This window comes from Hypanus sabinus, chromosome 6 (genome assembly GCF_030144855.1).
Source record: "Hypanus sabinus isolate sHypSab1 chromosome 6, sHypSab1.hap1, whole genome shotgun sequence".
Classification (NCBI taxonomy): domain Eukaryota; kingdom Metazoa; phylum Chordata; class Chondrichthyes; order Myliobatiformes; family Dasyatidae; genus Hypanus; species Hypanus sabinus.
The window spans coordinates 99,620,363-99,643,015 of NC_082711.1; the positions used below are offsets into that span (position 1 = coordinate 99,620,363).

At 41.8% G+C, this 22,653-nt stretch overlaps 1 protein-coding gene across 1 annotated transcript in view; it reads left to right on the plus strand.

Moving 5' to 3' along the window:
* Positions 1 to 22,653, plus strand: part of LOC132395719 (histone deacetylase 9-like) — a 470,412-nt gene that overhangs the window by 255,900 nt on the left and 191,859 nt on the right. Inside the window, exon 7 of the mRNA XM_059972669.1 lies at positions 15,103 to 15,224. Coding sequence (XP_059828652.1) covers positions 15,103 to 15,224 — 122 coding nt within the window. The remainder of the gene's footprint in view (positions 1 to 15,102; positions 15,225 to 22,653) is intronic.

A 22,653-nucleotide genomic window follows, 5' to 3' on the forward strand; every position in this document is an offset into this window, starting at 1 on the left:
GTTGCTTTTTGGGTTCATTTTCTTTTGTGGAACTGAGGTACAGAGGTGAGTAAAACTGTCATCTTATATCACAAACGAGAGAAAATCTGCAGATGCTGGAAATTCGAGTCAACATTTTGGGCCAAGGCGTTTCGGCAGACTGGAGGAAAAAAAGGCTGAGGAGTGGATTTTAAAATGGGGGGAGGGGTGAGAGAAACATCAGGTGAAAGGAAACGTCAGCTGTACTTTTTTCCATAGATGCTGCCTAGTCTGCTGAGTTCCTCCAGCACTTTGTGTGTGTGTGTGTGTGTGGGTTGCTAACATCTTATATTCTTGTTTGTGTTTAGTGGAGGTTGTGTGAGATATTTCGGACTCAGGATCAGGATTAATACCATTGATTTATATGATGTGAAATTCTTTGTTTCCTAGAGCAGTACAATGCAAAGACAAAAATTTACTATAAATTGCAAAATAAAACCATAATCAAAAAATGATAGTAGTAAGGTAGTGTTCATTGGTTCATGAACTGTTCAGATGTCTGATGGAAGGGTAGAAGCTACTTCTGAGTGGTTGAATGTAGGTATTCAAGCTCCTGCACCTTCTTCCCGATGAGAATAACCAGAAGGTGGGAGAAGATAATACTTCTGATAACATAATTTCAGTATGGCAGTGAGGACTCCATTAAATAATAAAGAAGACTTCTATTGGTTGAATCAGGATGACACTTACTTCCTATTTCAGTATCGCAAAACTATCCCACTTCACTGGACTCATTTAAGAAAAAGTCATATTCCACTTGCTTTACAGGGTCATCTCCAGTTGATCTTATAATGTCAGTTTCTGATGCTGATGTCCGGGCATCTTTCAAGAAGGTGAATTCCTGATAGGTAACTCAACCAGACAGTGTACATGGCCAGGTACTGAACATCTGTGCAGACCGACTGCCTGGAGTATCTACAGACAAATTCAAACTCTCCCTCCTATGGTCTGACATTCCAGTTTGCTCTGAAAAGGCATCAATTGTACTGGTGCCCAAGAAGAGCGTGATGACCTGCCTCAATGACTGCCATCCCATACCGCTTACAGCTACTATAAGGAAGTGCTTTGAGAGGTTGGTTATGTTGCAAATCAGCTCCTTCATCAGAGATGACCTGGATCTGCTCCAATTTGCATATTGCTATATCAGGTCAACAGCAGATATGATTTTTCTGGCTCTACGCTCTACTCTAGATCACCTGGCCAATGGAAACTCATACATCAGGCTTCAGTCCATTGACTGCAACTCAATGTTTATCACAATCACTGTGTCCAAAATAATCACCGAACTTCAAGGTCTGGACATCTGTACCTCCTTCTGCAACTGGATGGTCAATTTCCCCATCAGTGGAATTTTAGACAGTTAGAAAACTCTTAACAATCTTTTATAGATATACTGTTAAAACTATCCTGACTGACCATAAGATAAGATAGAGGAGCAGAAGTAGGCAATTCGGCCCATCGAGTCTGCTCTGCCATTCAGTCATGTGCTGATCCAATTCTTCCAGTCATCCCCACTCCCCTGCTTTCACCCCATACCCTTTGATGCCTTGGCTAATCAAGAACCTATCTGGTTGTATCATGGTCTGTTAGGGCAAGTCGGCTATGCAGAAGTCTAAGAAGCTGAAGAGATTACTGGAGTCTAGTCCAATGGGCTGACCTTTTCCCACCATTCGGTAGTATCTAAAGGAGGGACTGTCACTAGAAGACACCATGCATCATCAGAAGATCTCTACCATCTGGCCTATGCCATCGCTTTGCAGCTACCATCCAGGAGGTAGAGAAGCCTAAAGTCCCACATCATCAGATTCGGCTACTTCCATTCATCTATTCACTTCTTGAACCAGCTGGCAAAACTGTAATAGACAATAGACAATAGACAATAGGTGCAGAAGTAGACCATTCGGCTCCTTGAGTCTGCACCGCCATTCTGAGATCATGGCTGATCATTCACTATCTATACCCAGTCCCTGCCTTGTCCCCATATCTTGACAGTTTATACCCCTTGGTTCTGTTCCTTCCCACCTACATCGAAGACACTTGACTAGCTCCCAATCTCTTGAACAACTTTCAGTTCCTGGCCCCGTCCGCTTCATTTTCACATTGGATAACTGGTTCCTATTCACTTCTATCCTCCATCAAGAAGGTCTTAAATCTTTCTGCTTCTTTTGAGGCAAAGGACCTAACCAGTTCCCCTCCACTACCACTAATTTGCATATGGTAGAACTGGTCCTCACACTCAACAATTTCTATTTTGATTCCTCACATTTTCTCCAAGCCCAAGGTGTAGTCATGTGTACCCACATGCGAACCAGCAATGCCTGCTTGTTCATTGGCAATGTGAGCAGTCCATGCTACAAGCCTTCACTGATAATGCTCCCAAATTCTTTGTGTGCTGCTTCACATTGAGCACTGCACTGGTCCTTTAAGCATCCATGCTGAGTTCCTTAATTTCATCAACTTTGCCTCCAACTTCCACCCTGCCCTCAAATTCACATGTCCATTTCTGACTCCTCTCTCGATCTCCCTTTTTTTTATCTCTGTCTCCATCTCTGTAGACAGACTGATTTTCTCACGGATGTCTTGACTATAATTATTTCCACCCTGTCTCCTGTAAAGATGCCATTCCCTTGTTTCAGTTCCTCACTTTCCACCTCACCTGTTCTCAGAATGAGGCTCTCCTTTCCAGAACATCAATGATGTCCTCCTTTTTCAAAGGAATTGGTTTCCCTTCCTTCACCATTCCTCACCCACATCTACTCCATTTCCCAGACATCCATCCTCAACTTATTTTCCTGCTGCCTTAACAGGGATAGAGCTTCTCTTGTCCTCACCTCTCACCCATGAGTCTTCGCATTCAGCACATCATTCTTTGCAATTTCTGCCACCTTGAACAGAACCCTCCCACCAAACACATCTTTACCTTCCCCTCGACTCTCACCTCTCTGCTTTCCACAGGGATTATTCTCTCCATGATTCCTTTGTCCATCCATCCCTCCCCACTGATCTTCCTACTGGCACTTATCCCTGGAAGTGGAAGAAGTGTTACATCTGCCCATTCATCTCCTCCCTCAGAGCCCCAAACAGTCCTTCCAGGTGAGACAACTCTACCTTTAAGCCTGTCAGGGTCAATCTGCTGTATCCGGTGCTCCCATCGCTGGCTCCTCTATATCGGTAAGACTTGACCTAGACTGGGAGACCGCTTTGTCTAACACCTTCGCTGTATCTGCAAGAAACAGGATTTCCTGTTGACCAACCATTTTACTTCCAATCCTCATCCCCACTCCGATTTGTCAGTCCTTGGCCGTCTCTTTAACCATGATGAGGCTACTATCTGGTTGGAAGAGCAGCACTTCATACTCAATTTCTAATTTCCAATAATTTCTCCTCCTCCCCCTTCTTTCTTCTTCCATTCCCCTTCTGGATCCCCTCTTGCCTCTGCTCTTCACTTTTCATCTGTCTATCACCTCCCTGTGATGCCCCTTCTCCTTCCTTTCCTCCCATGGCCCACTCTCTTTTCCTCTCAGATTCCTTCTCTTTAGTCTATCTATCACCTCCCAGCTTTTCACTTCACCCCCTTTTCCCTACAAACCTACCTTTCTCCTCACTTGGCTTCACCTTCTAGCTTGTACTCCCTCCCATCATCACACCTTCTTTACCCTTCCTTTCCGGTCCTGACAAAGGGTCGCAGCCTAAAATGATTGTTCTGCACCTGTCTGATGCTGCCTGACTTGCTGACTTCTTCCAGTATTTTGTCTACATCACTACAGTTTAGCAACTCTGTGTCCAGTTTGATCACTTTGCATTGAAAGGAATCATTTTTTGTTTTAATTGTTTCTTTCTTAAAAGTTGTATGTAATTTTATTTTATTTTATTTTATCGTGAATATTGCTTATACGATGCTTTGTGACTGTAATTCTGCTGCAAGGACGTTTTTCACTGCAGCTGTGCATACATGTACTTGTGAATATAACAATAAACTCGATTTTAATATTGACCAATGCAACTTAGTGCTAAATCATTCTACGTCTAAATTTTCCTTTGCTTTTGGTTCTCAAAAGCATTCCCTTTAGGAAGGGTGTGCTTTCATCAGGTGGCAAGTTAAAATTGATAACATTTAACACTAAACTCTGAACCATCTCAAACTTACCCATTGTTGTATTTTAGTAGGAGCAGGGTGGGAAGTCCAGTGCAGAGCCCCACAATCTTAGGAATAGAGAGAGTTGAAGGGTACAAGCATGCAGCACAGTTGTGTGCCTGGATTGATAGTCAGTGAGGAGGAGGCGAGGTTTTTGATTCATACTAATTGTGATATCCCAGTGAGGAAGTCGAGGATCGGTGCAGTGAGGTATAGAAGCCCAGGACTTGGAGACTGATGGTAGGTTTGGAGGAGAAAGGGGTGTTGTACACCGAGCTATGAACAACAGCTTGACATATACCCTCAGTGGTCATTTTATTAGGTGCATCATGTAGCTAATAAAGTGGCCCCTGAGTGTTTGTTTGTGGTCTACTGCTGTTGTAACCCATCAGCTTAAGGTTTGACGTGCTCTTCTCCGCACTAATATTTTAGTGTGGTTATTTGAGTTACTGTTGCCTTCCTGTCAGCTTGAGCTAGTCTAGCCATTCTCCTCTGACCTCTCTCATTAACTGCCAGTCGCTGGATGTTTTTTGTTTCTTGCACCAATCTCTGCAAACTTTAGATACTGCTGTACTGGAAATCAGCAGTTTCTAAGGTACTCAAACCACCGTGTCTGGCACCAGCAATTATTCCATGGTCAAATTCTTTTAAATCACATTTCTTCCAAATTTTGATGTTTGGCCTGAGCAACAACTGAACCTCTTGACCATGCCTGTATGCTTTTATGCATTGAGTTCTTGCCACATTGTTGGCTAATTAGAAATTTCCAGTAATGAGCAGTGTACAGGTGGACCTAAAAAAGTGGCTAGTGAGCGTATGCTACAGTTGTCCAAGACAGAAGTAAAAGCCAACGAAATAACATCTGTTGTAGACAGGAGCTGATATGAAGCAATGGCCACCTCTTGAAGCATTTCATTAATCTGAATGTAATAATTAAGATGGTAGTAATTGAGATAGGTCATCCTGCTGCTCTTGGGTATTGGTACAAGTGATACTATCCTGAAGCAGGTGGGAGCCTCAGACTGCAGAAGTGAGTGGTTGAAGATGTTCTGAACACTCCACTCAGCTGGTCAACAGAGGTCCTTATATTCAACCAGGTATGCCATCACGCCCTGACACCTTGCAAGGGTTCACTGTCCTGAGAATGTTCTATCTTTAGCCTCTAAGTCTGAGATCACAGCATCATCCGGTGGTGTGTGGACTTGTGCAATAGGATCATTATTCTTTCTCCCAAAGTGTGTATAAAAGGCATTGGTGTCATCAGAAAATGATGTGTCATTGCTGATTCTGCCATTGGAATTCACCTATCAGGAGATGATAATGAGCAAACCCTGCCACAGCTATCATGGGCCCACTTGTATCTCTAGCTTCATCTAGAGTTCCCTCTTTGCTCGAGCAATAGCATTTCTGGGTCATACTTAGACTTGCAATGTTTGGATCAGTAGTCTTGACATATCTAGCCCTCAGCAGCCTGCTAATTTTCAGCTTCATCTTGGGCTTCTGGTTTGGGAATATCTGATATGTTTTTATAGGTGTTAATGGAGTTAGTGACTGCTGTGCATGCTCACTCAGATCAATCGATGAACCCATGAATATGGTCCAGTCAAATGATTCAGATTGATCCTTGCATGGGCTCCTTTGTCTCCTTGACCATTCCTTCATGGTCCTCTCTACTTATGCGCCATCTCTGCCTGTAAGCTGGAAATGGAAGCATGACCAGATGGTAAGATTTTCCAAAAGAATGTTCACAGTATACTGTCTGATCCCACCTAATTGAGATTTCTCCAGATCGCTGCCTCCATAACTTGAGACACTTGATATCTCTTCCACTAACCCTTCACTTCAGTCACCAGAACCTCCCCATAGCTTTATCCCTGACTTAGCAACTGCCAAAATTAAAAGTTTGTGAAAAGGGTCTCGATTTGTATGGTACCAGACCTCATCTTTGGACATTTCAAAGTTCAAATGGGTTGGTTCTCTGTGGGGTTCAGTCAGTCTTGCCATGACTGATATGCATACTTCAAATTCTAAATACAACAGGAGATAGAAAAGGCATGTCAAAAGGGCAATGTTACAATAGTCATGGGGCTTTTCAATATGCAGGTAGATTGGGAAAATCAGATTGGTGTTGGATTCCAAGAGAGGGTGCTTGTAGAATGCCTGAGAAATAGCTTTTTCGAGCAGCTTTGGTTGAGCACACTAGGGAAAATGAAATTCTGGATTGGGTGTTGTGTAATGAGCCAGATTTGGTTAGGGAGCTTAAAGTAAAGGAACCCTTAGGAGACAGTGATTATAATATGATAGAATTTACCCTGCAGCTTAACAGGGAAGAAATAAAGTCAGATGTATCAGGATTACAGTGGAGTAAAGGGAATTACAGAGGCATGGGAGAGGAGCTGATTGGAAGGGGACAGTACCAGGGACGATGGCAGAACACTAATGGCTGTAGCTTCTGGGAGTAAATTAGAAGACACAGCATAAATATATCCCAAATAAGAAGTTTTCTGAAGGTAGTATAGGCAACCATGGCTGACAAAGGAAGTCAAGGACAGCATAACTGAAAAGAGAGGGCATATAATATAGCAAAAATTAGTGGGAAGCTAGAGTTTTGGGAAGCTTTTAAAAACCAAAAGAAGGTAACTAATAGAGCAATAAAGAGAAAAGATGAAATAAGAAGGTAAGCTAGTTTTAGGCCATGTACTTTGATAGAAGGTGATTAGGTCATGCATTTTGGTAAAAGAACTAAAGGCTTAGACTGTTTTCTCAATGGGGAAAAATTCAAAAATCAGAGATATAAAGGGAGTCCGTGCACAAGATTCTCGAAAGGTTAGCTTGCAGGTTGAGTCAATGGTAAGGAAGGCAAATGCTATGCTAGCACTCATTTTGAGATGACTAGAATATAAAGCAAGGGTGTAGTGCTGAGGCTTTACAAGGCATTAGTCAGACCATATTTGGAGTATTGTGAGCTGGTTTGGGCCCATTACCTAAGAAAGATGTGCTGGCATTGGGGAGGCTCTAGAGCGGGGGTCGGCAACCTGCGGCTCCCGAGCCATTTGTGGCTCTTTCACCTCTGTGCTGCGGCTCCCTGTGGCTTTGGGAAATAATTGGTCAGTATTTAATTAAAATGTATTTTATGTTAGTTTGTTAGCTTTTGAAATGTAATTCTAAATTTGAAGATTATGGTGATCTTGTACAATCTAAGTGTGGCGACACATTTCCTCACAATTAGCCAGCATTCCGGCTAAGGGAGATAGCCTACGGGGGTTTGTGAGTACGCGTCTTTTGCAGCATCTGCGTCCATGGGGGCTGGGTTGAGGGAGGCTTAAAAGCAAGGCTGTTTAGTTCGAATAAAGTTATTCGACTGCAGTTTACTGACTGCGTGAGCACACCGCTACAACGTGTTTTTATCGCTATTAATATACGTCACCACTGCCAATACCTGACACCCGCCAGTGCGCGATTTCTTTAATTTTTCGATCCAAGGTAAGCCAACTATGGAGAATTCTAAAAAAAGAAAAGTGACTGAAGAAAACAGAACGTTTAATGATACGTGGACAGATTCATTTGCTTTCACTGTTGACGAGACTGGTTTACCGGTATGCTTAATATGCAATGAGAAACTAGCAAACAACAAAAAGTCAAATGTCGCAAGGCATTTCCAGAATAAACACGCAGCCTTTGCTCAAAAATATCCGGATGGAGATGAGAGAAAAAAAGCCGTTTCGGAACTGATGCGGAAGGTTGATCTGAGCAAAAATCATTTCCAGAAATGGATGAAGTCTGGAAAATCAACGACATACGCCAGTTATATTGCCGCTCAGGAAATAGTCAGGCACGGGAAGCAGTTTACAGATGGTGAATATATAAAAGAATCTTTCATTAAGATTTCAGAACATCTATTCACGGACTTTAAAAACAAGAGTGAAATTGTGCAGAAAATCAGGGATATGCCCCTCTCTGCAAAGACAGAACCATAAAAATGGCAGAAGACATCACAAGACAGCAAATTAAAGACATCAATTCAGCTGTGGCCTACTCGATTGCCTGTGACGAGTCTAAAGACAAAGGTGATATTGAACAAATAGCGTTGTTCTGCCGGTATGTAAACTCTGCCGGGCCACAGGAAGAACTGATTGAGTTGATACCTCTAAAAGACCAAACACGGGGGGAGGACATCTGTGAGGCTGTCTTGAATTGTTTAAGAGCCAAAGGAATAAAGACCACCCATCTGGTGTCAGTAGCTACTGATGGGGGCACCGAATATGACGGGAACGCACAAGGGAATTGTGGCTTTACTGCAGAAGTCGCTGGACAGAAAGCTGCTGACTTTTCACTGCATCTTGCACCAAGAGGCACTGTGCGCTCAAACATTTCCTCCGGAATGCACAGAAGTAATGGATGTTGTCATTCAGATTGTCAATAAAATAATGGCAAAAAGTTTAAATCACCGTCAATTCCGTTTGTTACTGGACGAGCTGGAAATTGCATATTCTGATCTCCTGCTGCACAACAAAGTCTGATGGTTGTCCAGGGGGGAGGTGCTGAAACACTTTGTCGCGTGTCTGGAAGAAGTGAAAACTTTCCTGGGCAGCAAAGGGCTCAACTTTCCTGAGCTGGAACAGCCAGAGTGGCTGGAAAAGCTACACTTCACGGTAGACATGACAGCGCACCTGAACACGCTGAACACAGCTCTTCAACGGGGTAAGGACGTACAGCCCTGCACATGTTGGAGGATGTTTTGGCATTCGAGCGCAAGTTGACGTTGCTTGCCAGAGATTTACAGAAAGGCACATTGTCTCACTTCCCCAATTTGAGAGAGTTCAAACAAGGTCACGACATGATAAATTCGGAGTATTTACATTCTGCAATCATCGCAATGCAAACATCGTTTGGGAAACGCTTCTGTGAGTTCAGAGAGGAAAAAAACACATTATCCTTCCCGGTCACTCCCCTAAGCATCGATCCATCCCTACTAAATACGACTGCATTGTCAGGTGTGAGTCAACCTGAACAAGTATGATAAATATTTTAATTGCCTATTATTTTACGTATATTCATATGTTTTCATTGTTCAGTGAAATAGTCCTTTTATTTTTCAGGTTGACAGCTGGCTGACGTTATTTTTGGTTTGCTGCTGGCGGCAAATTTAAGTTTGGCGTTTTTCATAAATACAAGAAGGACTCAATTAGACGTTGAGTATTTTACTTAAAAGTAACCTTCAACCCAACGTCTTTTTTTCGGAGTTCAAAATGTTTTTGTTGCATGCAGAAATGTAATTTCATTTTCTCTGCAGGAGTTCATCAATTTCATAAATGCAACACATTATAGTTTGTTTATACATAGCATAAAGGCAAAACAAAACGTTGTATGCAGTGTTATTTCATTTTAAATGTCAAGCGGGTTTTGCGGCTCCCAATGTTTTCTTTTCTGTGGGAAACGGGTCCAAGTAGCTCTTTCAGTGGTAAAGGTTGCTGACCCCTGCTCTAGAGGATACCCAAAAAAAAATGATCCTGGGAATGAAAGGGCTAAAGAGCACTAATGCTCTGTACTCACTGGGGTTTAGAAGAATGAGAGGGGATCTCATGGAAACCTATTGAATACCTATTATAATACCTATTATAGTGTGGATTATAGTGTGGATGTGGAGATGAAGTCTGCTACAGTTGGGGAGTCTAGGATCAGAGGATATATTCTTAGAGTACAAGGATGTCCCTTTAGAACAGAGATATGGGGGAATTTCTTAAATAAAAGGGGAGTGAATCTGAGGAATTCATTGCTACAGATGGCTGTGGAGAACATGTCGTTGGGTATATTTAAGTGGTGTTTGATAGGTTTTTGATTATTAAGTGCATCAAAGATTACATTGAGAAGCCAGGAAAATGGCATTGAGAGGAATTAAAAATCAGTCATGTTGAAATGGCAGAGCAGATTCAATGGTCTGACTAGCCAAATTCTGCTCCTATGTCCTATTCCCATTTTGAATAACTGATCTGGTTGACTATTTTCAGTGATTTTCATTTTTGTGTTTCCTCTAACATTCTGAGCTGAATTTTAACCCTGAAAGCAGATACACTGAGATCAAGTGAAGTGTTAGAGTATTATGGGTCTCATGCCTGACTGTAATTTGATTCCATCCAATCTGATTCTGAGATCAATAGAGGTAGGATCAGCAGCATCTATGTGGTGGGTTCCCCATTTAGAAGTGCAGTCAGGTGCATGGAATTAATCTTAGCTGCTTGTGTTTCCGAGCATAGGGAAGGCAGCTCAAGGGAGAGATCAAGTGTTTCCTTACAGTCCAATAACCTCTGCATACCGCCAGTCCCATTAGACACCTTCCTCCAGGTCATATCTCCATCACTCCTCCCTCAGCTCAAGAATTGGACCCTCCAGTAGAGATCCCACAAAGAGCTGCTGCAGATGCAGCCTTCTCCGGGGTGTTCCAGCCAGACTAGAATCCAGGCTTCGGGTAGTGAGCCTGTCAGACCAAAATAATGCAGACTGCACAGTCTAATTGAATTCAAAGGAGACTTGATAAATTATTTGGAAAATAAATGCACATGAAAGCAAATGGATAAATGGCAATGATATAAATTACTTCACTTAAATTGGCATCAGGACTGGCAAAGGATGAACTGAAAATCTTCCCTCTCTGTAGTCATTTATACACTTCCCTTATCTGATGCTGAGCTAACATTGGAACAGTCTAGCATTCTGTGCCAGAAACCTTTGAAAGAAGGTTATGATTGAGACAAAATTGCTTTTAGGCTGAACAGAAAGTCTGAGTTCAATTTCCTAAAATTGTAAAATGTTGCAATTATCTCTTTGCAATACACACACCATGCTGGAGGAATCCACTAAGTCAGGCAGCATCTGTGGAGGGGAATGAACATTTGCTGTTTCAGGATGAGACCCTTCTTAAGACTATAAGATATATGAGCATCATTAGGTCCTTTGACCTGTCACATCTGCTGTCCCATTCTATCATGGCTCTCAACTCCATTCTACTGCCTTTGCAGAAACAATGCTGAGTTTGGCTTATTTTATAATGCACCTCCAAGTACCCTGAAAATCCATCCTTTATAATGGACTCCACATCTTCCCAAGTGCTGAAGACAGGTTAACTGGCCTATAATTTCCTTTTCTCTGCCTCCCCCCTTTCTTATAGAGTGGAGTTCCATTTGCAGTTATCCAGTCCTCCAGAACTGTTCCAGAATCTAGACATTTTTGAGAGATAATTATTAATGCCTCCACTGTATAATCAGTTACCTCTTTCAGAACCCTGGGGTGTAGTCCATCTGGTCCAGGAGGCTTATCTACCTTCAGAACTTTCAACTTCCCAAGTACTTTCTCCTTAGTAATTGCAGCAACACCCACTTCTGCCCACTGACACTCTTGAATTTCTGGCATTCTGCTAGTGTCCTGCACAGTGAGGCTGATGCAAAATACCTGTTAATTTAATCTGCCATTTCTTTGTCCCCCATTACTACCTCTCCAGCATCATTTTCCAGTGGCCCCATAGCAACTCTTGCCACTCTTTTATTCTTTATATATCTGAAAAACTTTTTTGTATTTTCTTTTATATTATTAGCTAGCTGGTCTTCATACTTCATCTTTCTCTCTTTGTCACTTCTGTAGATTCTTTTTAAAAGCTTCTCAAATTCCCAACTAATTTTTGCAATATTATATGCTTTCTTGTTTCTTTTTATGCTGTCTTTAATTTCGCTTGTCAGCCACAGTTCCCTTTAGAATACTTCTTCATCTTAGGGATGAATCTGTCCTGTGCCTTCAGAACTGCCCCCAGTAACTCCGGCCATTGCAGTTTTGCTATCATCCCTGCTAGAGTCTTCTTCAATATGTCTAGCTCCTGCTTCTGTAATTCCATTTATTCTACTGTAATACTGATACATCTTACTTTAGCTTCGCCCTCTGAAACTGCACAGTGAATTCTACCATATTATGATCACAGCCTCCCAAGTGTTCCTTTACCTTAAGATCCTTAAGCAAATCTGGTTCATTACACAACACCCAATCCAGAATTGTTTTTTCCCTAATGGGCTCAACAACAAGCAGTTCTAAAATCCCATCTTGTAGGGCATTCTGCAAATATCCTCTCTTGGGATTTATGAACTACCCAATTTGCCAGCCTATCATTTTATTTCTTGGCTATCTGGAGAAGACATGTATCAGAGTTGTGTTGTGCATGCATACTTTGACAACACAATGAACCTTGAACCTTGCTATTGAAATCCTGCAGTGCCCTTATCATATGGCTTTTCTGTCTCCCATTATCAATTATATCATACATCCTGGCTACTGTTTGGAGACCTTTATATAACTCCTTTCAGGGTCTTTTTACCCTTTCAGTTTCTTAACACTACCCACAAGGAATCTACATCTTCCAATCCTATGTCTCCTCTTTCTAAGGATTTGATTTCATTTTCTTGTCAACGTTTCTACCCCACCCCCTTTGCCTTCCTTCCAGTGCTTTTGCTACAATGTGTATCCTTGGATGTTAAGCTCCCAACTATAATCATTACTTTTTCTGATGTTTCCCCATTTTACACTTCAATCATTCCATTTAATAACAGAGAATGTATACAGTGTAGAACATGAAACTCTTACTTTTCACAGACATCCTCGAAACAGAAAATCCCAAAGAATGAATGACAGAAAAATGTTAGAACCTCAAAGCATCCCCCAGCCCTTCCCACACACAAGCAGCAGTAAAGCATAGGCCCTTCCCCCTCTCCCTCCCCCCACTTGTTCCAACAGGAAGCATCAGCACCAACCACCCACTAAGCAAGCAATAGTATAGCATCCAAAGACTCCATGATCTGCCCTCCAACAAAAAAATCTGCAGTCCATTTCCCAGCCCATCGCCTTTCTCTCTCACACTAATAAGGGACAGAGAGGTGTCACCCTTTCCACAGGGAAAGGGAGACCAACAGATCGCTGTTTCAATGTTACAACCTGAAGCGATGCTAATTCGAGCTCACCCAACTCAAGAACCAGCACTCTCCCCTCCACCCCCCAGAGGGAGAGAGAGGAGCACACAATTGCCTGAGTGCAGAGGCCTCTGACTGCTGCACCCGATATTCCGATCTCTGCGACATTCCGGTTGGGGACGCTGGTGAAGAATCGAGTCATCTACAGGGGCTGCCCAAGGTAGTGCCCTGAAGGCATATTTCTTCCAGTTGATACTGAAGCGCTAAGCTGCCCGGCAAGCTCCAGAAGTGGGAACTGACCACAATATAGAAATGTAATTTGAGTGCAGCTGTAGATCACAGACTCTGACAGGACCCCAGCCACCTTGAAAAGGAAAACAGAAACATTAAAGAGAAGAATTTAAGCTGTTTCACAGATGAGCCGAAGAAGTCGCCCTCTGGCATCATCATAGCTTCTCCTCCCTTCAACCTATTGCACTGACTGCCATTTTACCTTATCATCTGCCTGACCTTCCTCACAGTCTCACACTGCATCTACTTGTGTACGCATACAATCATGCCTTTGGCTCTAACTTAAGCTTAAGTTCTACAATTGGCTGAATGTTACCAAATGTCTCAGTACCCTTAGCCTCTGTATGTTCTCAGCAAAGCCTCTTAAGCCATAGTCTGACCACTCTAACTCTGGCCCACGAACTGAATGGCTACTTCGCTTACACCTCACTTCTTTTCATTGGCTCTTGCTAAGTTACTAATAACCCAAGCAATCTTCCACTTGGCAGTCAAGTCCCAACAGGCCCTGGTTGCTTTTTAAACCTGGCATGTAAAGCCCTCCAGGAACTTCCTTCAACTCACTCTGTGATCTCCCACTTGGCGGACTAAAAAGGACCAGAAAGGAAGGGGGCAGAAGGTAGGGACAGAAGGAGTAAGGAGGGAGGGGGTAAAATTACCACAGGTTAGGGAAATTGATGTTCATGTCATCAGGATAGAGGCTACCCAGATGGAATATGAGGTGTTGTTCCTCCAGCCTCAGTTTAAACTTGTGGTAGTAGAGGAGGCCAAGGGCAAATGTGTCAGAATTGGAATGGAATGTGCAACTGAAATAGGATGCTTCAGGGAAATCGTGTCTCTACCAGCAAACTTGACAAAGCATGAGGGAGAAAGGTGAGTGGGAATGATTAGACAAGAGAGTCACATACAGAGCAATTGCTTGGATAATCAAGAGGGTAGGAGGGAAAAATAGGCTTCTGGTACGATTCTGTTGAAGATGGTGAAGATTACGGTGAATGTTGTGCTGGATTTGGAGGCCTGTAGAGTGGTAGGTAAGGACAAGGAGAACCCTGTTCCTGTTGGGATAGTGGGAGGATGGGGTGAGGGCAGATGTGTGGGAAATGGAGGAGCTGCTAGAGAGGGCAGCACCAAGGGTGGTGGAAGGGTGCCCTGGTATTTTTCTCCAATGGAAGGTCTCATCCTGAGAACTGGTGAGGCAGAAATGAAGGAACTGAGAAAAGTGGTGTCATCAACAAGTCCCTCCTGATTAATCTCTCCCTGACATTAACCCTGCAAGGTTTACAAGTGTTTACACCTGCCCCTACATCTTTCTCCCTCACCTCACCACCTTCCCTATCCCAAACAGTCATTTCAGGTGAGGCAACACTTCACCTGCGAAACTGCCGAGATCATCTATTGTAACTAGTGCATTGTTCTAGATTTCCAGCATCTGCAGAATCTCCTGTGTTTGCAAACATCTGTGTTCAGTTGTAAAACATTTAATGCAAGTGGAATATGAAAAATAGAGAGAGCTGGAGGAAGCAAAGACCACATCAATACTAAATTGGAAAGGAAATATTCCATAAGTCTGACTCATGATAATCTAATTGGTTCATACTGGTAGAAGTGTATAATTGATTCAATAAAACTTTTTTAAGCTCAATGTGAAAATACTTATCTGTAAGATGGTATAAAGCCTTTAACATGATTATATTACTATTCATTGTGTCTGTGCAGGGGAGCCCACCATACTTCACTGGACCAGAGTCCATCACCGCAGAGTATAACATCTCCATCTTACAAACGACTGTTACCGGAGATACAGAGCATAAAGGATGATTTCCCCTTACGAAAAACTGGTCAGTTAAAAATCAGTTTTTACCATTTTATTTGAGAATTTTTTTTAAATACAGCTGAAATATTTACTGTTGAACAGGATAAATATGTTACTTTCCAGGAGATACTTTTGTACTGAGGAATCTATAAAATTTTAGAAACATAGAAAAACCTGCAGCACAATACAGGCTCTTCAGCCCACAATGTTGTGCCGAACGTGTCTCTACCTTAGAAATTACTAGGCTTATCCATAACCCTCTATTTTCCTAAGCTCCACCTATCTATCCAAAAGTCTCTTAAAGGACCCTATCGTATCTGCTTCCAATACTGTTGCCGGCAGCCCATTCCACGCACTCACCACTCCCTGCATTAAAAAAACTTACTGCTGATATCACCTCTGTGCCTACTCCCCAGCACCTTAAAACTGTGCCCTCTCGTGGCAGCCATTTCAACCCTGGGAAAAAGCCTCTGACTATCCACACGATCAATGCCTCTCCTCATCTTATACACCTCTATCAGGTCACCTCTCATCCTTCGTCGCTACAAGGAGAAAGGGCCAAGTTCATTCAACCAGTTTTCATAAGGCATGCTCCCCAATCCAGGTAACATCCTTGTAAATCTCCTCTGCACCCTTTCTATGGTTTCCATATCCTTTCTGCAGTGAGGCAAACAAAACTGAGCACAGTACTCGAAGTGGGGTCTGACCAGGGTCCTGCATAGCTGCAACATTACCTCTCAGCTCCTAAATTCAAATCCATGATTGATGAAAGCCAATACACTGCATGCCTTCTTAACCACAGAGTCACCCTGTGCAACTACTTTAATCGTCCTATGGACTCGGACCCCAAGATCCTTCTGATCCTCCATACTGCCATTAATACTATATTCTGCCATCATATTTGACCTTCCAACATGAACCCATTCACACTTAACTGGGTTGAACTCCATCTGCCATTTCTCAGCCCAGTTTTGCATCCTATCAATGTCCTGCTGTACCCTCTGACAGCCCTCCATACTATCCACAACACCTCCAACCTTTGTGTCATCAGCAAAATTGCTAACCCATCCCTCCACTTCCTCATCCGGGTCATTTATAAAAATCACGAAGAGTAAGGGTCCCAGAACAGATCCCTGAGGCACAGCACTGGTCACTGACCTTCATGCAGAATATGACCCGCCTACAACCACTCTTTGCCTTCTGTGGGCAAGCCAGTTCTGGATCCACAAAGCAAAGTCCCCTTGGATCCCATGGCTCCTTACTTTCTCAATAAGCCATGCATGGGGTACCTTATTAAATGCCTTGCTGAAATCCATATACACTACATCTACTGCTCTTCCTTCATCAATGTGTTTAGTCACATCCTCAAAAAATTCAATCAGGCTCGTAAGGCACGACCTGCCCTTGACGAAGCCACGCTGACTTTTCCTAATTATATTATGCCTCTCCAGATGTTCATAAATCCTGCCTCTCAGGATCTTCTCCATCAACTTACCAACCACTGAATTAAGACTTACTGGTCTATAATTTCCTAGGCTATCTCTACTCCCTTCCTTGAAGAAGGGAACAACATCTGCAACCCTCCAATCCTCTGGAACATCTCCCATCCCCATCAATGATGCAAAGATCATTGCCAGAGGCTCAGCAATCTCTTCCCTCACCTCCCACAGTAGCCTGGGGTACATCCTGTCCGGTCCCAGTGACTTATCCAACTTGATGCTTTCCAAAAGCTCCAGCACATCCTCTTTCTTAATATCTACATGCTCAAGCTTTTCAGTCCACTGCAAGTCATCACTACAATCACCAAAATACTTTTCCATAGTGAATACTAAAGGAAAGTATACATTAAGTACCTCTGCTATTTCCTGCAGTTCCATACACACTTTCCCACTGTCACACTTGATGTGTCCTATTCTTTAATGTGTTATCCTCTTGCTCTTCATATACTTGTAGAATACTTGTACCTTCTCATTGCCCTTTCTGGCTCTCTAATTTCCTTTTTAAGCTCCTTCCTGTTAGCCTTATAATCTTCTAGATCTCTAACTTTACCTAGCTCTCTGAACCTTTTGTAAGCTTTTCTTTTCTTCTTGACTAGATTTACTACAGCTATGTACTTGTAAATTATTTGTACATTGTATGTATTATTATGTACATATAAAGAAACCCGATGAATTTACTTTTGGCCTCGATATTTGATGCCAACCTTTTCTTTAAGAATAAATGTTTTTTAAGAGCACTCTATTTATACCAGGAATAGGAAATGTTGGAATGTCCCTAATGATCTCATTAGTATAAAGTATGAAGCTTTTAAAAATATTTTCTTAAAATACATCTGAAAAATGAGCTATTCCTGTAGTGACTTGCTGTAATTTCCACTCATCTAGTTGATCTGCTAAGAACTTCCCAGCTTTCTTTGCTAGAACACTTCATGTTTCAGTTTTTGAACTGCTCTTGAAGTAAAGCCATGATCCACTTACTGCCACATAATTTCACAAGTTATAAAAGGATATTGTCTTCTGATGCTGGAGTATTTATCTCATAAACACTTGAGATCCTGCAGATGCTAGAAATGGAGAACAGCATGTACAAAAACTCTGGAGCAACTCAGCAGGTCAGGACCTCTTTCATCTAGTCCTGAAGAAGGATGTCAGCCCAAAACATCAACTGTTTATTAATTTCCATAGATGAGTTCCTTCAGAATTTTGTGTGTGTTGCTACCTTTTTCATATTTTCTTGTTGAGGACTGATGTTGAGGAGATACCTGTCATTAGGTGTCTGATACATTGCCTTTCTCATGATGGTATATAACAGTAAACTGACTGATCTTAGATAGTCATAATTTAATAGCTAGAGCAACAGGAAAGTTATCAGTTCCCTATGTGGCATTGAGGGATTGTAGTACAGACAGTTAGGTTTAACATATTTCCCTTTGAACCCATCTTTGGAATCACACAAGTAATACAGACCCCTAATTCTATAGTTACAGATATTAGTTTGATCATATTTTAATGAGACATACTCTAAATAATAAAAGCTAAAATTAAAGGTTCACACATGTTCACCATGTGGTGTGGCCCAGAGTTACTTAGATTTAAATATCCGCGTTTAGTTGCATGTACTAAGGATTTCTTGTACCAATATGTGCAGATTGAAGTCTATTTATGAAATGAAATCATTGGAACCAATTTTCCAAAATGAAGATCAGTGCACAAACATTGTTGCATTGGTTGTTTATTGCATTGGATGTTTTTATCCTCAATGACCTGAAGTCTTTGAAAATTCTTATGTGTTTCTGAAGAAACACATTAAAACTCTTAGTCATTATCTGTAGATTGGATGGGAGAATGCATATACAATTTTATTAAAGAGAGTAATATAGATCCAATCTGCCCTGCAGCAAAAAGGCCAGGTTTCAGTTATGATGAGCCCATGCGCTTTCTGTGCTCACTCATCATGAATAATGAATATGTGGGCCTCCTGCCAGGGATATGCTGATAAGTAACAGTTCCTCATGGCCATCTCCAGCAACAGAGGGAAGGTTTGAGGTACAAGTCTTGACTTCATTATTTAACTTAATCTCATACTTAACACATGGCAGAAATTGTAAGAGTCCAACAACTTTTCTAACACACTGCAATTAAAGATATTTGATTTCTTTGCAAGCAATCATTATCAGATTTTCTGTAGATACCTTAATAATATTTGGGTATACTAAGGATTTTTGATGATATATAATTATATAATAGATATAATATATAATTGCAATATATAATTGTGATTAATGAAGTTAGGAATAGTTTTTTTTTGACATAAGTTTATAAACTCATCCTTTTTTTGTGAGTTAATTACTTTATTTTACCAACAGCAGATGGGGTAATCTTGACTGACAAATGACAATTAAAATCTGCAGAATGTATAATGAAGTATTTATTTATTTAGAGATACAGTACAGTAGCTGGCCTTTCTGGCTCAATATGCCCTTGCTGCCCCACTAGCCTACTGTCTCTTATGTCTTTAAGATGTGGGAAGAAATGGGAGGGAACCCACGTGGTCTGAGGGAGAACGTGCAAACTCCTTACAGACAGTAATGAAATCGAACCCAAGTCGCTTGTACTGTAATGGTGTTATGCTAACTATGTGGTCCATGAGTTAAGAAGTGTATAGGACAACTAAAACAGCCATGCAGAGAAGGGTATGGGCAAGTGCTGGAATTACTATCGATGGATGCCCTCTGCTTGGCATGGATATGGTGGACAGAGTGGTGCTATGATTTAGATGGCACATTTATTTATTATATTTCCTGCTTTATACTGCTATCCAAATTTACAAATATTGTGACTTTCACATAAGCATTTAAACTATGAATAAAAATTGATGCTGTAAAACTTTAACAGACTTTGGAAAAGTAGAACAAACTGATATAAGATTATTAGATAATTAGATATAGGAGCAAAATTAGACCATTAGGCCGATCAAGTCTGCTCTGCCATTCAATTATAGCTGATCCATTTTTCTCCTCCTCAGCCCTACTCCCCGACATACTCCACATAACCTTTGATAATGTGTTCAATCAAGAACCTACCAATCTCTGCCTTAAGTATACCCAACAACCTAGCCTCCACAGCTGCCTGAGGTAACAAGTTCCACAAATTCACCACCCTCTGGCTAAAGAGATTCCTCCACATCTCTGTTTTAAATGGACACCCCTCCATCCTGAGGCTGTGCCCTCTTGTCCTAGACTTCCCCATCATGAGAACCACCCTTTCCAGATCTGCTCTGTCTAGGCCTTACAACATTAGAAGTGTTTAATTGAGTTTCCCCCTCATCCTCCTAAATTGCCACGAGTACAGACCCAGAGCCATCAAATGTTCCTCATATGATAACCCTTTCATTCCCAGAATCATTCCTATGAACCTCCTCTGAACTCTCTCCAATGCCAGCACATCTTTTCTTAGATGAGGAGCCCAAAACTGTTCACAGTACTCAGTGTGAAGCCTCACCAGTGCCTTATAAAAATTCAGCATTACATCCCTGCTTTTGTGTTCTAGACTTCTTGAAATGAATGTTATCATTGCATTTGCCTTCCTCAGCATCAACTCATCCTGCCAGTTGTCCTTTAGGATGTTCTGCACAGCGACTCCCATGTCTTTTTGCACCTCAGATTTTTGGACTTTCTCCCCATTTAGAAAATAGTCTGCACATTTATTTCTACTCCCAAAGTGCACGACCGTGCATTTTCCAACGTTTATTGCATTTGCCATTTTTCGTCCATTCTCCTAATTTGTCTAAATCCTTCTGCAACCTTTCCATTTCCTCAACACTACCTTCCCCTCCACCAATCTTTGTATCATCTACAAACTTGGGAACAAAGCCATCGATTCCATTATCTAAATCATTGATATATTAGAGTGATTTTTTGGGTTTAGGACATACACTATATATTTAACAATTGACTTTGGTTGGGACTGGGAGTCTTCACATCTAAAAATGTATTGTGTATTTAATTTGGGGTGCAGCTCTGAACAATGGGTTCATAAAAGCTAAGAATCCCAGTCCAGACAATGCTGATTAAAATTCATTTGGATGTCTATGGTGTAGATGTGAATCAGGAGGTGTGAAGATTGTCTGTAGTTTCAAAGAAAGCATTGTCCATACATTGTAAATAAGGAATTGTCTTTTGTTATTTGGCACATAAAATATCAAGCCCCACGTTGGGCCAGCAGACCTTTCCACTGAAAGTGTCTGCATATGATGCCTGCTGTACCTTGTTTTGCCAAATTAAGAAGCTGCTTAATATCTACCAGTAATTTTCTCCAGTGATTTTATTCATACAGCAATAGATATACTTCATAAAAAATGTAGTCCCAGCACCGACCCCTGTGCAACACCAATAGTCACTGGCAGCCAACCTTTTTTCCCTACCCACTGCTTTATACCAATCAGCCAATTCTCTAACCATGTCAGTAACTTTCCTGTATTACCATGGGCTCTGAAAGACCATATATACAACATCCACTGCATTCCTTTTATCTATCCTACTTGTAATCTCCTTAAAGGATTTCTATAGGTTCATCAGGCAAGGTCTCTCCTTAAGGAAACCATGCTGACTTTGTCCTATCTTGTCCTGTGTCACCAAATACTCCATAACCTCATCCTCAACAATTGACTCCAATATCTTCCCAACCACTGAGGTCAGGCTAATTGACATATAATTTCCATTCTGCTGGCTTCCTCCTTTCTTGAAGAGTGGAGTGACATTTGGGATTCTCCAGTCCTCTGGCACCATGTCGGAGTCCAATAATTTTTGAAAGATCATTACTAATGCCTACACAATCTCAAAAGCTACCTTTTCAGAACCCTAGGGTACAGTTTATCTGGTCTGGGTGACTTATGTACCCTTAGGTCTTTCAGCTTTTTGAGCACCTTCTCCCTTGTGATAATAACTGCACTCACTTCTCTTCCCTCACACCCCTCAACATCTTGCACACTACTATTGTCTTCCACAGTGAAGGCTGATGCAAAATACTCATTTAATTCATCTGCTATCTTTTTGCTCCCCCTCCCTCATTTGTTTCTTTCGCCTCAATTTCTAGTGGTCCTATATCACTCATTTTCTAGCAGTCACCCCCCACAAAAGTATCCAAAAAGGTGTATTTATTATTGAGGGGAATGGCCATGGGATGCTCTGTGCTGACTGCCTATTCACAGTTCCATTTCTTCTGACAGTCACCCAGCTACTCACCTCCTGCAACTTAGGAGTGACTACTTCCCTGAATCTCTGATTGAGTATCTGCTCACTCTCCCATACAAGCTGAAAGTCATAAAGCTGCTGCTACTGATCCCTAATACAGTCTTAAAAGAGCTGCAGCTGGATGCACTTCACACAGATGTTGTTCCCTGGGAGTTCTGGGTCTCCCAGGGCTCCAACATTTGGCATGAAGAACACAATGGCCATTTATTTCATCAGCTACAGTAAGAGAAAAAAAGGGAACCTTAACAGAAACCTACCCAGAGCTAATGTCCCTTCTGAGCCGAAGCCTCCTTTGAGCGAAAACCTGACACCCCTACTCCCAACAACGGCAGCACTACTTGTCCCTTCAGTATTTTATTTAATTCATTGTGTTCTGCACCCGCTGGTGATTGAGTCACCAGAATGAACCCGAACGTGTGTGAAGTGCTCCCTTTTAAACAAACATCGCTGACCTGTGAGGAACCTCCTCGCTGTGCTCTGCTCCCACCCCTGATTCCATATAGCTTCATATAAAATCACAACACACCTGAAAGAAATTGTTCAAAACCAAATTGGTGCTCTATTCAACAAATGTGGAAGCTTTTTTTAAATTCAAAATTAGTCCGAATATTAGCAAAGCTCCCTTTCTTTAGAAATTCATCCCTCCTCAGTAGTGCTAAGTATGCTTTGGAGTGCCAATGCCAGTGGGTCATTCTGTCTTCCT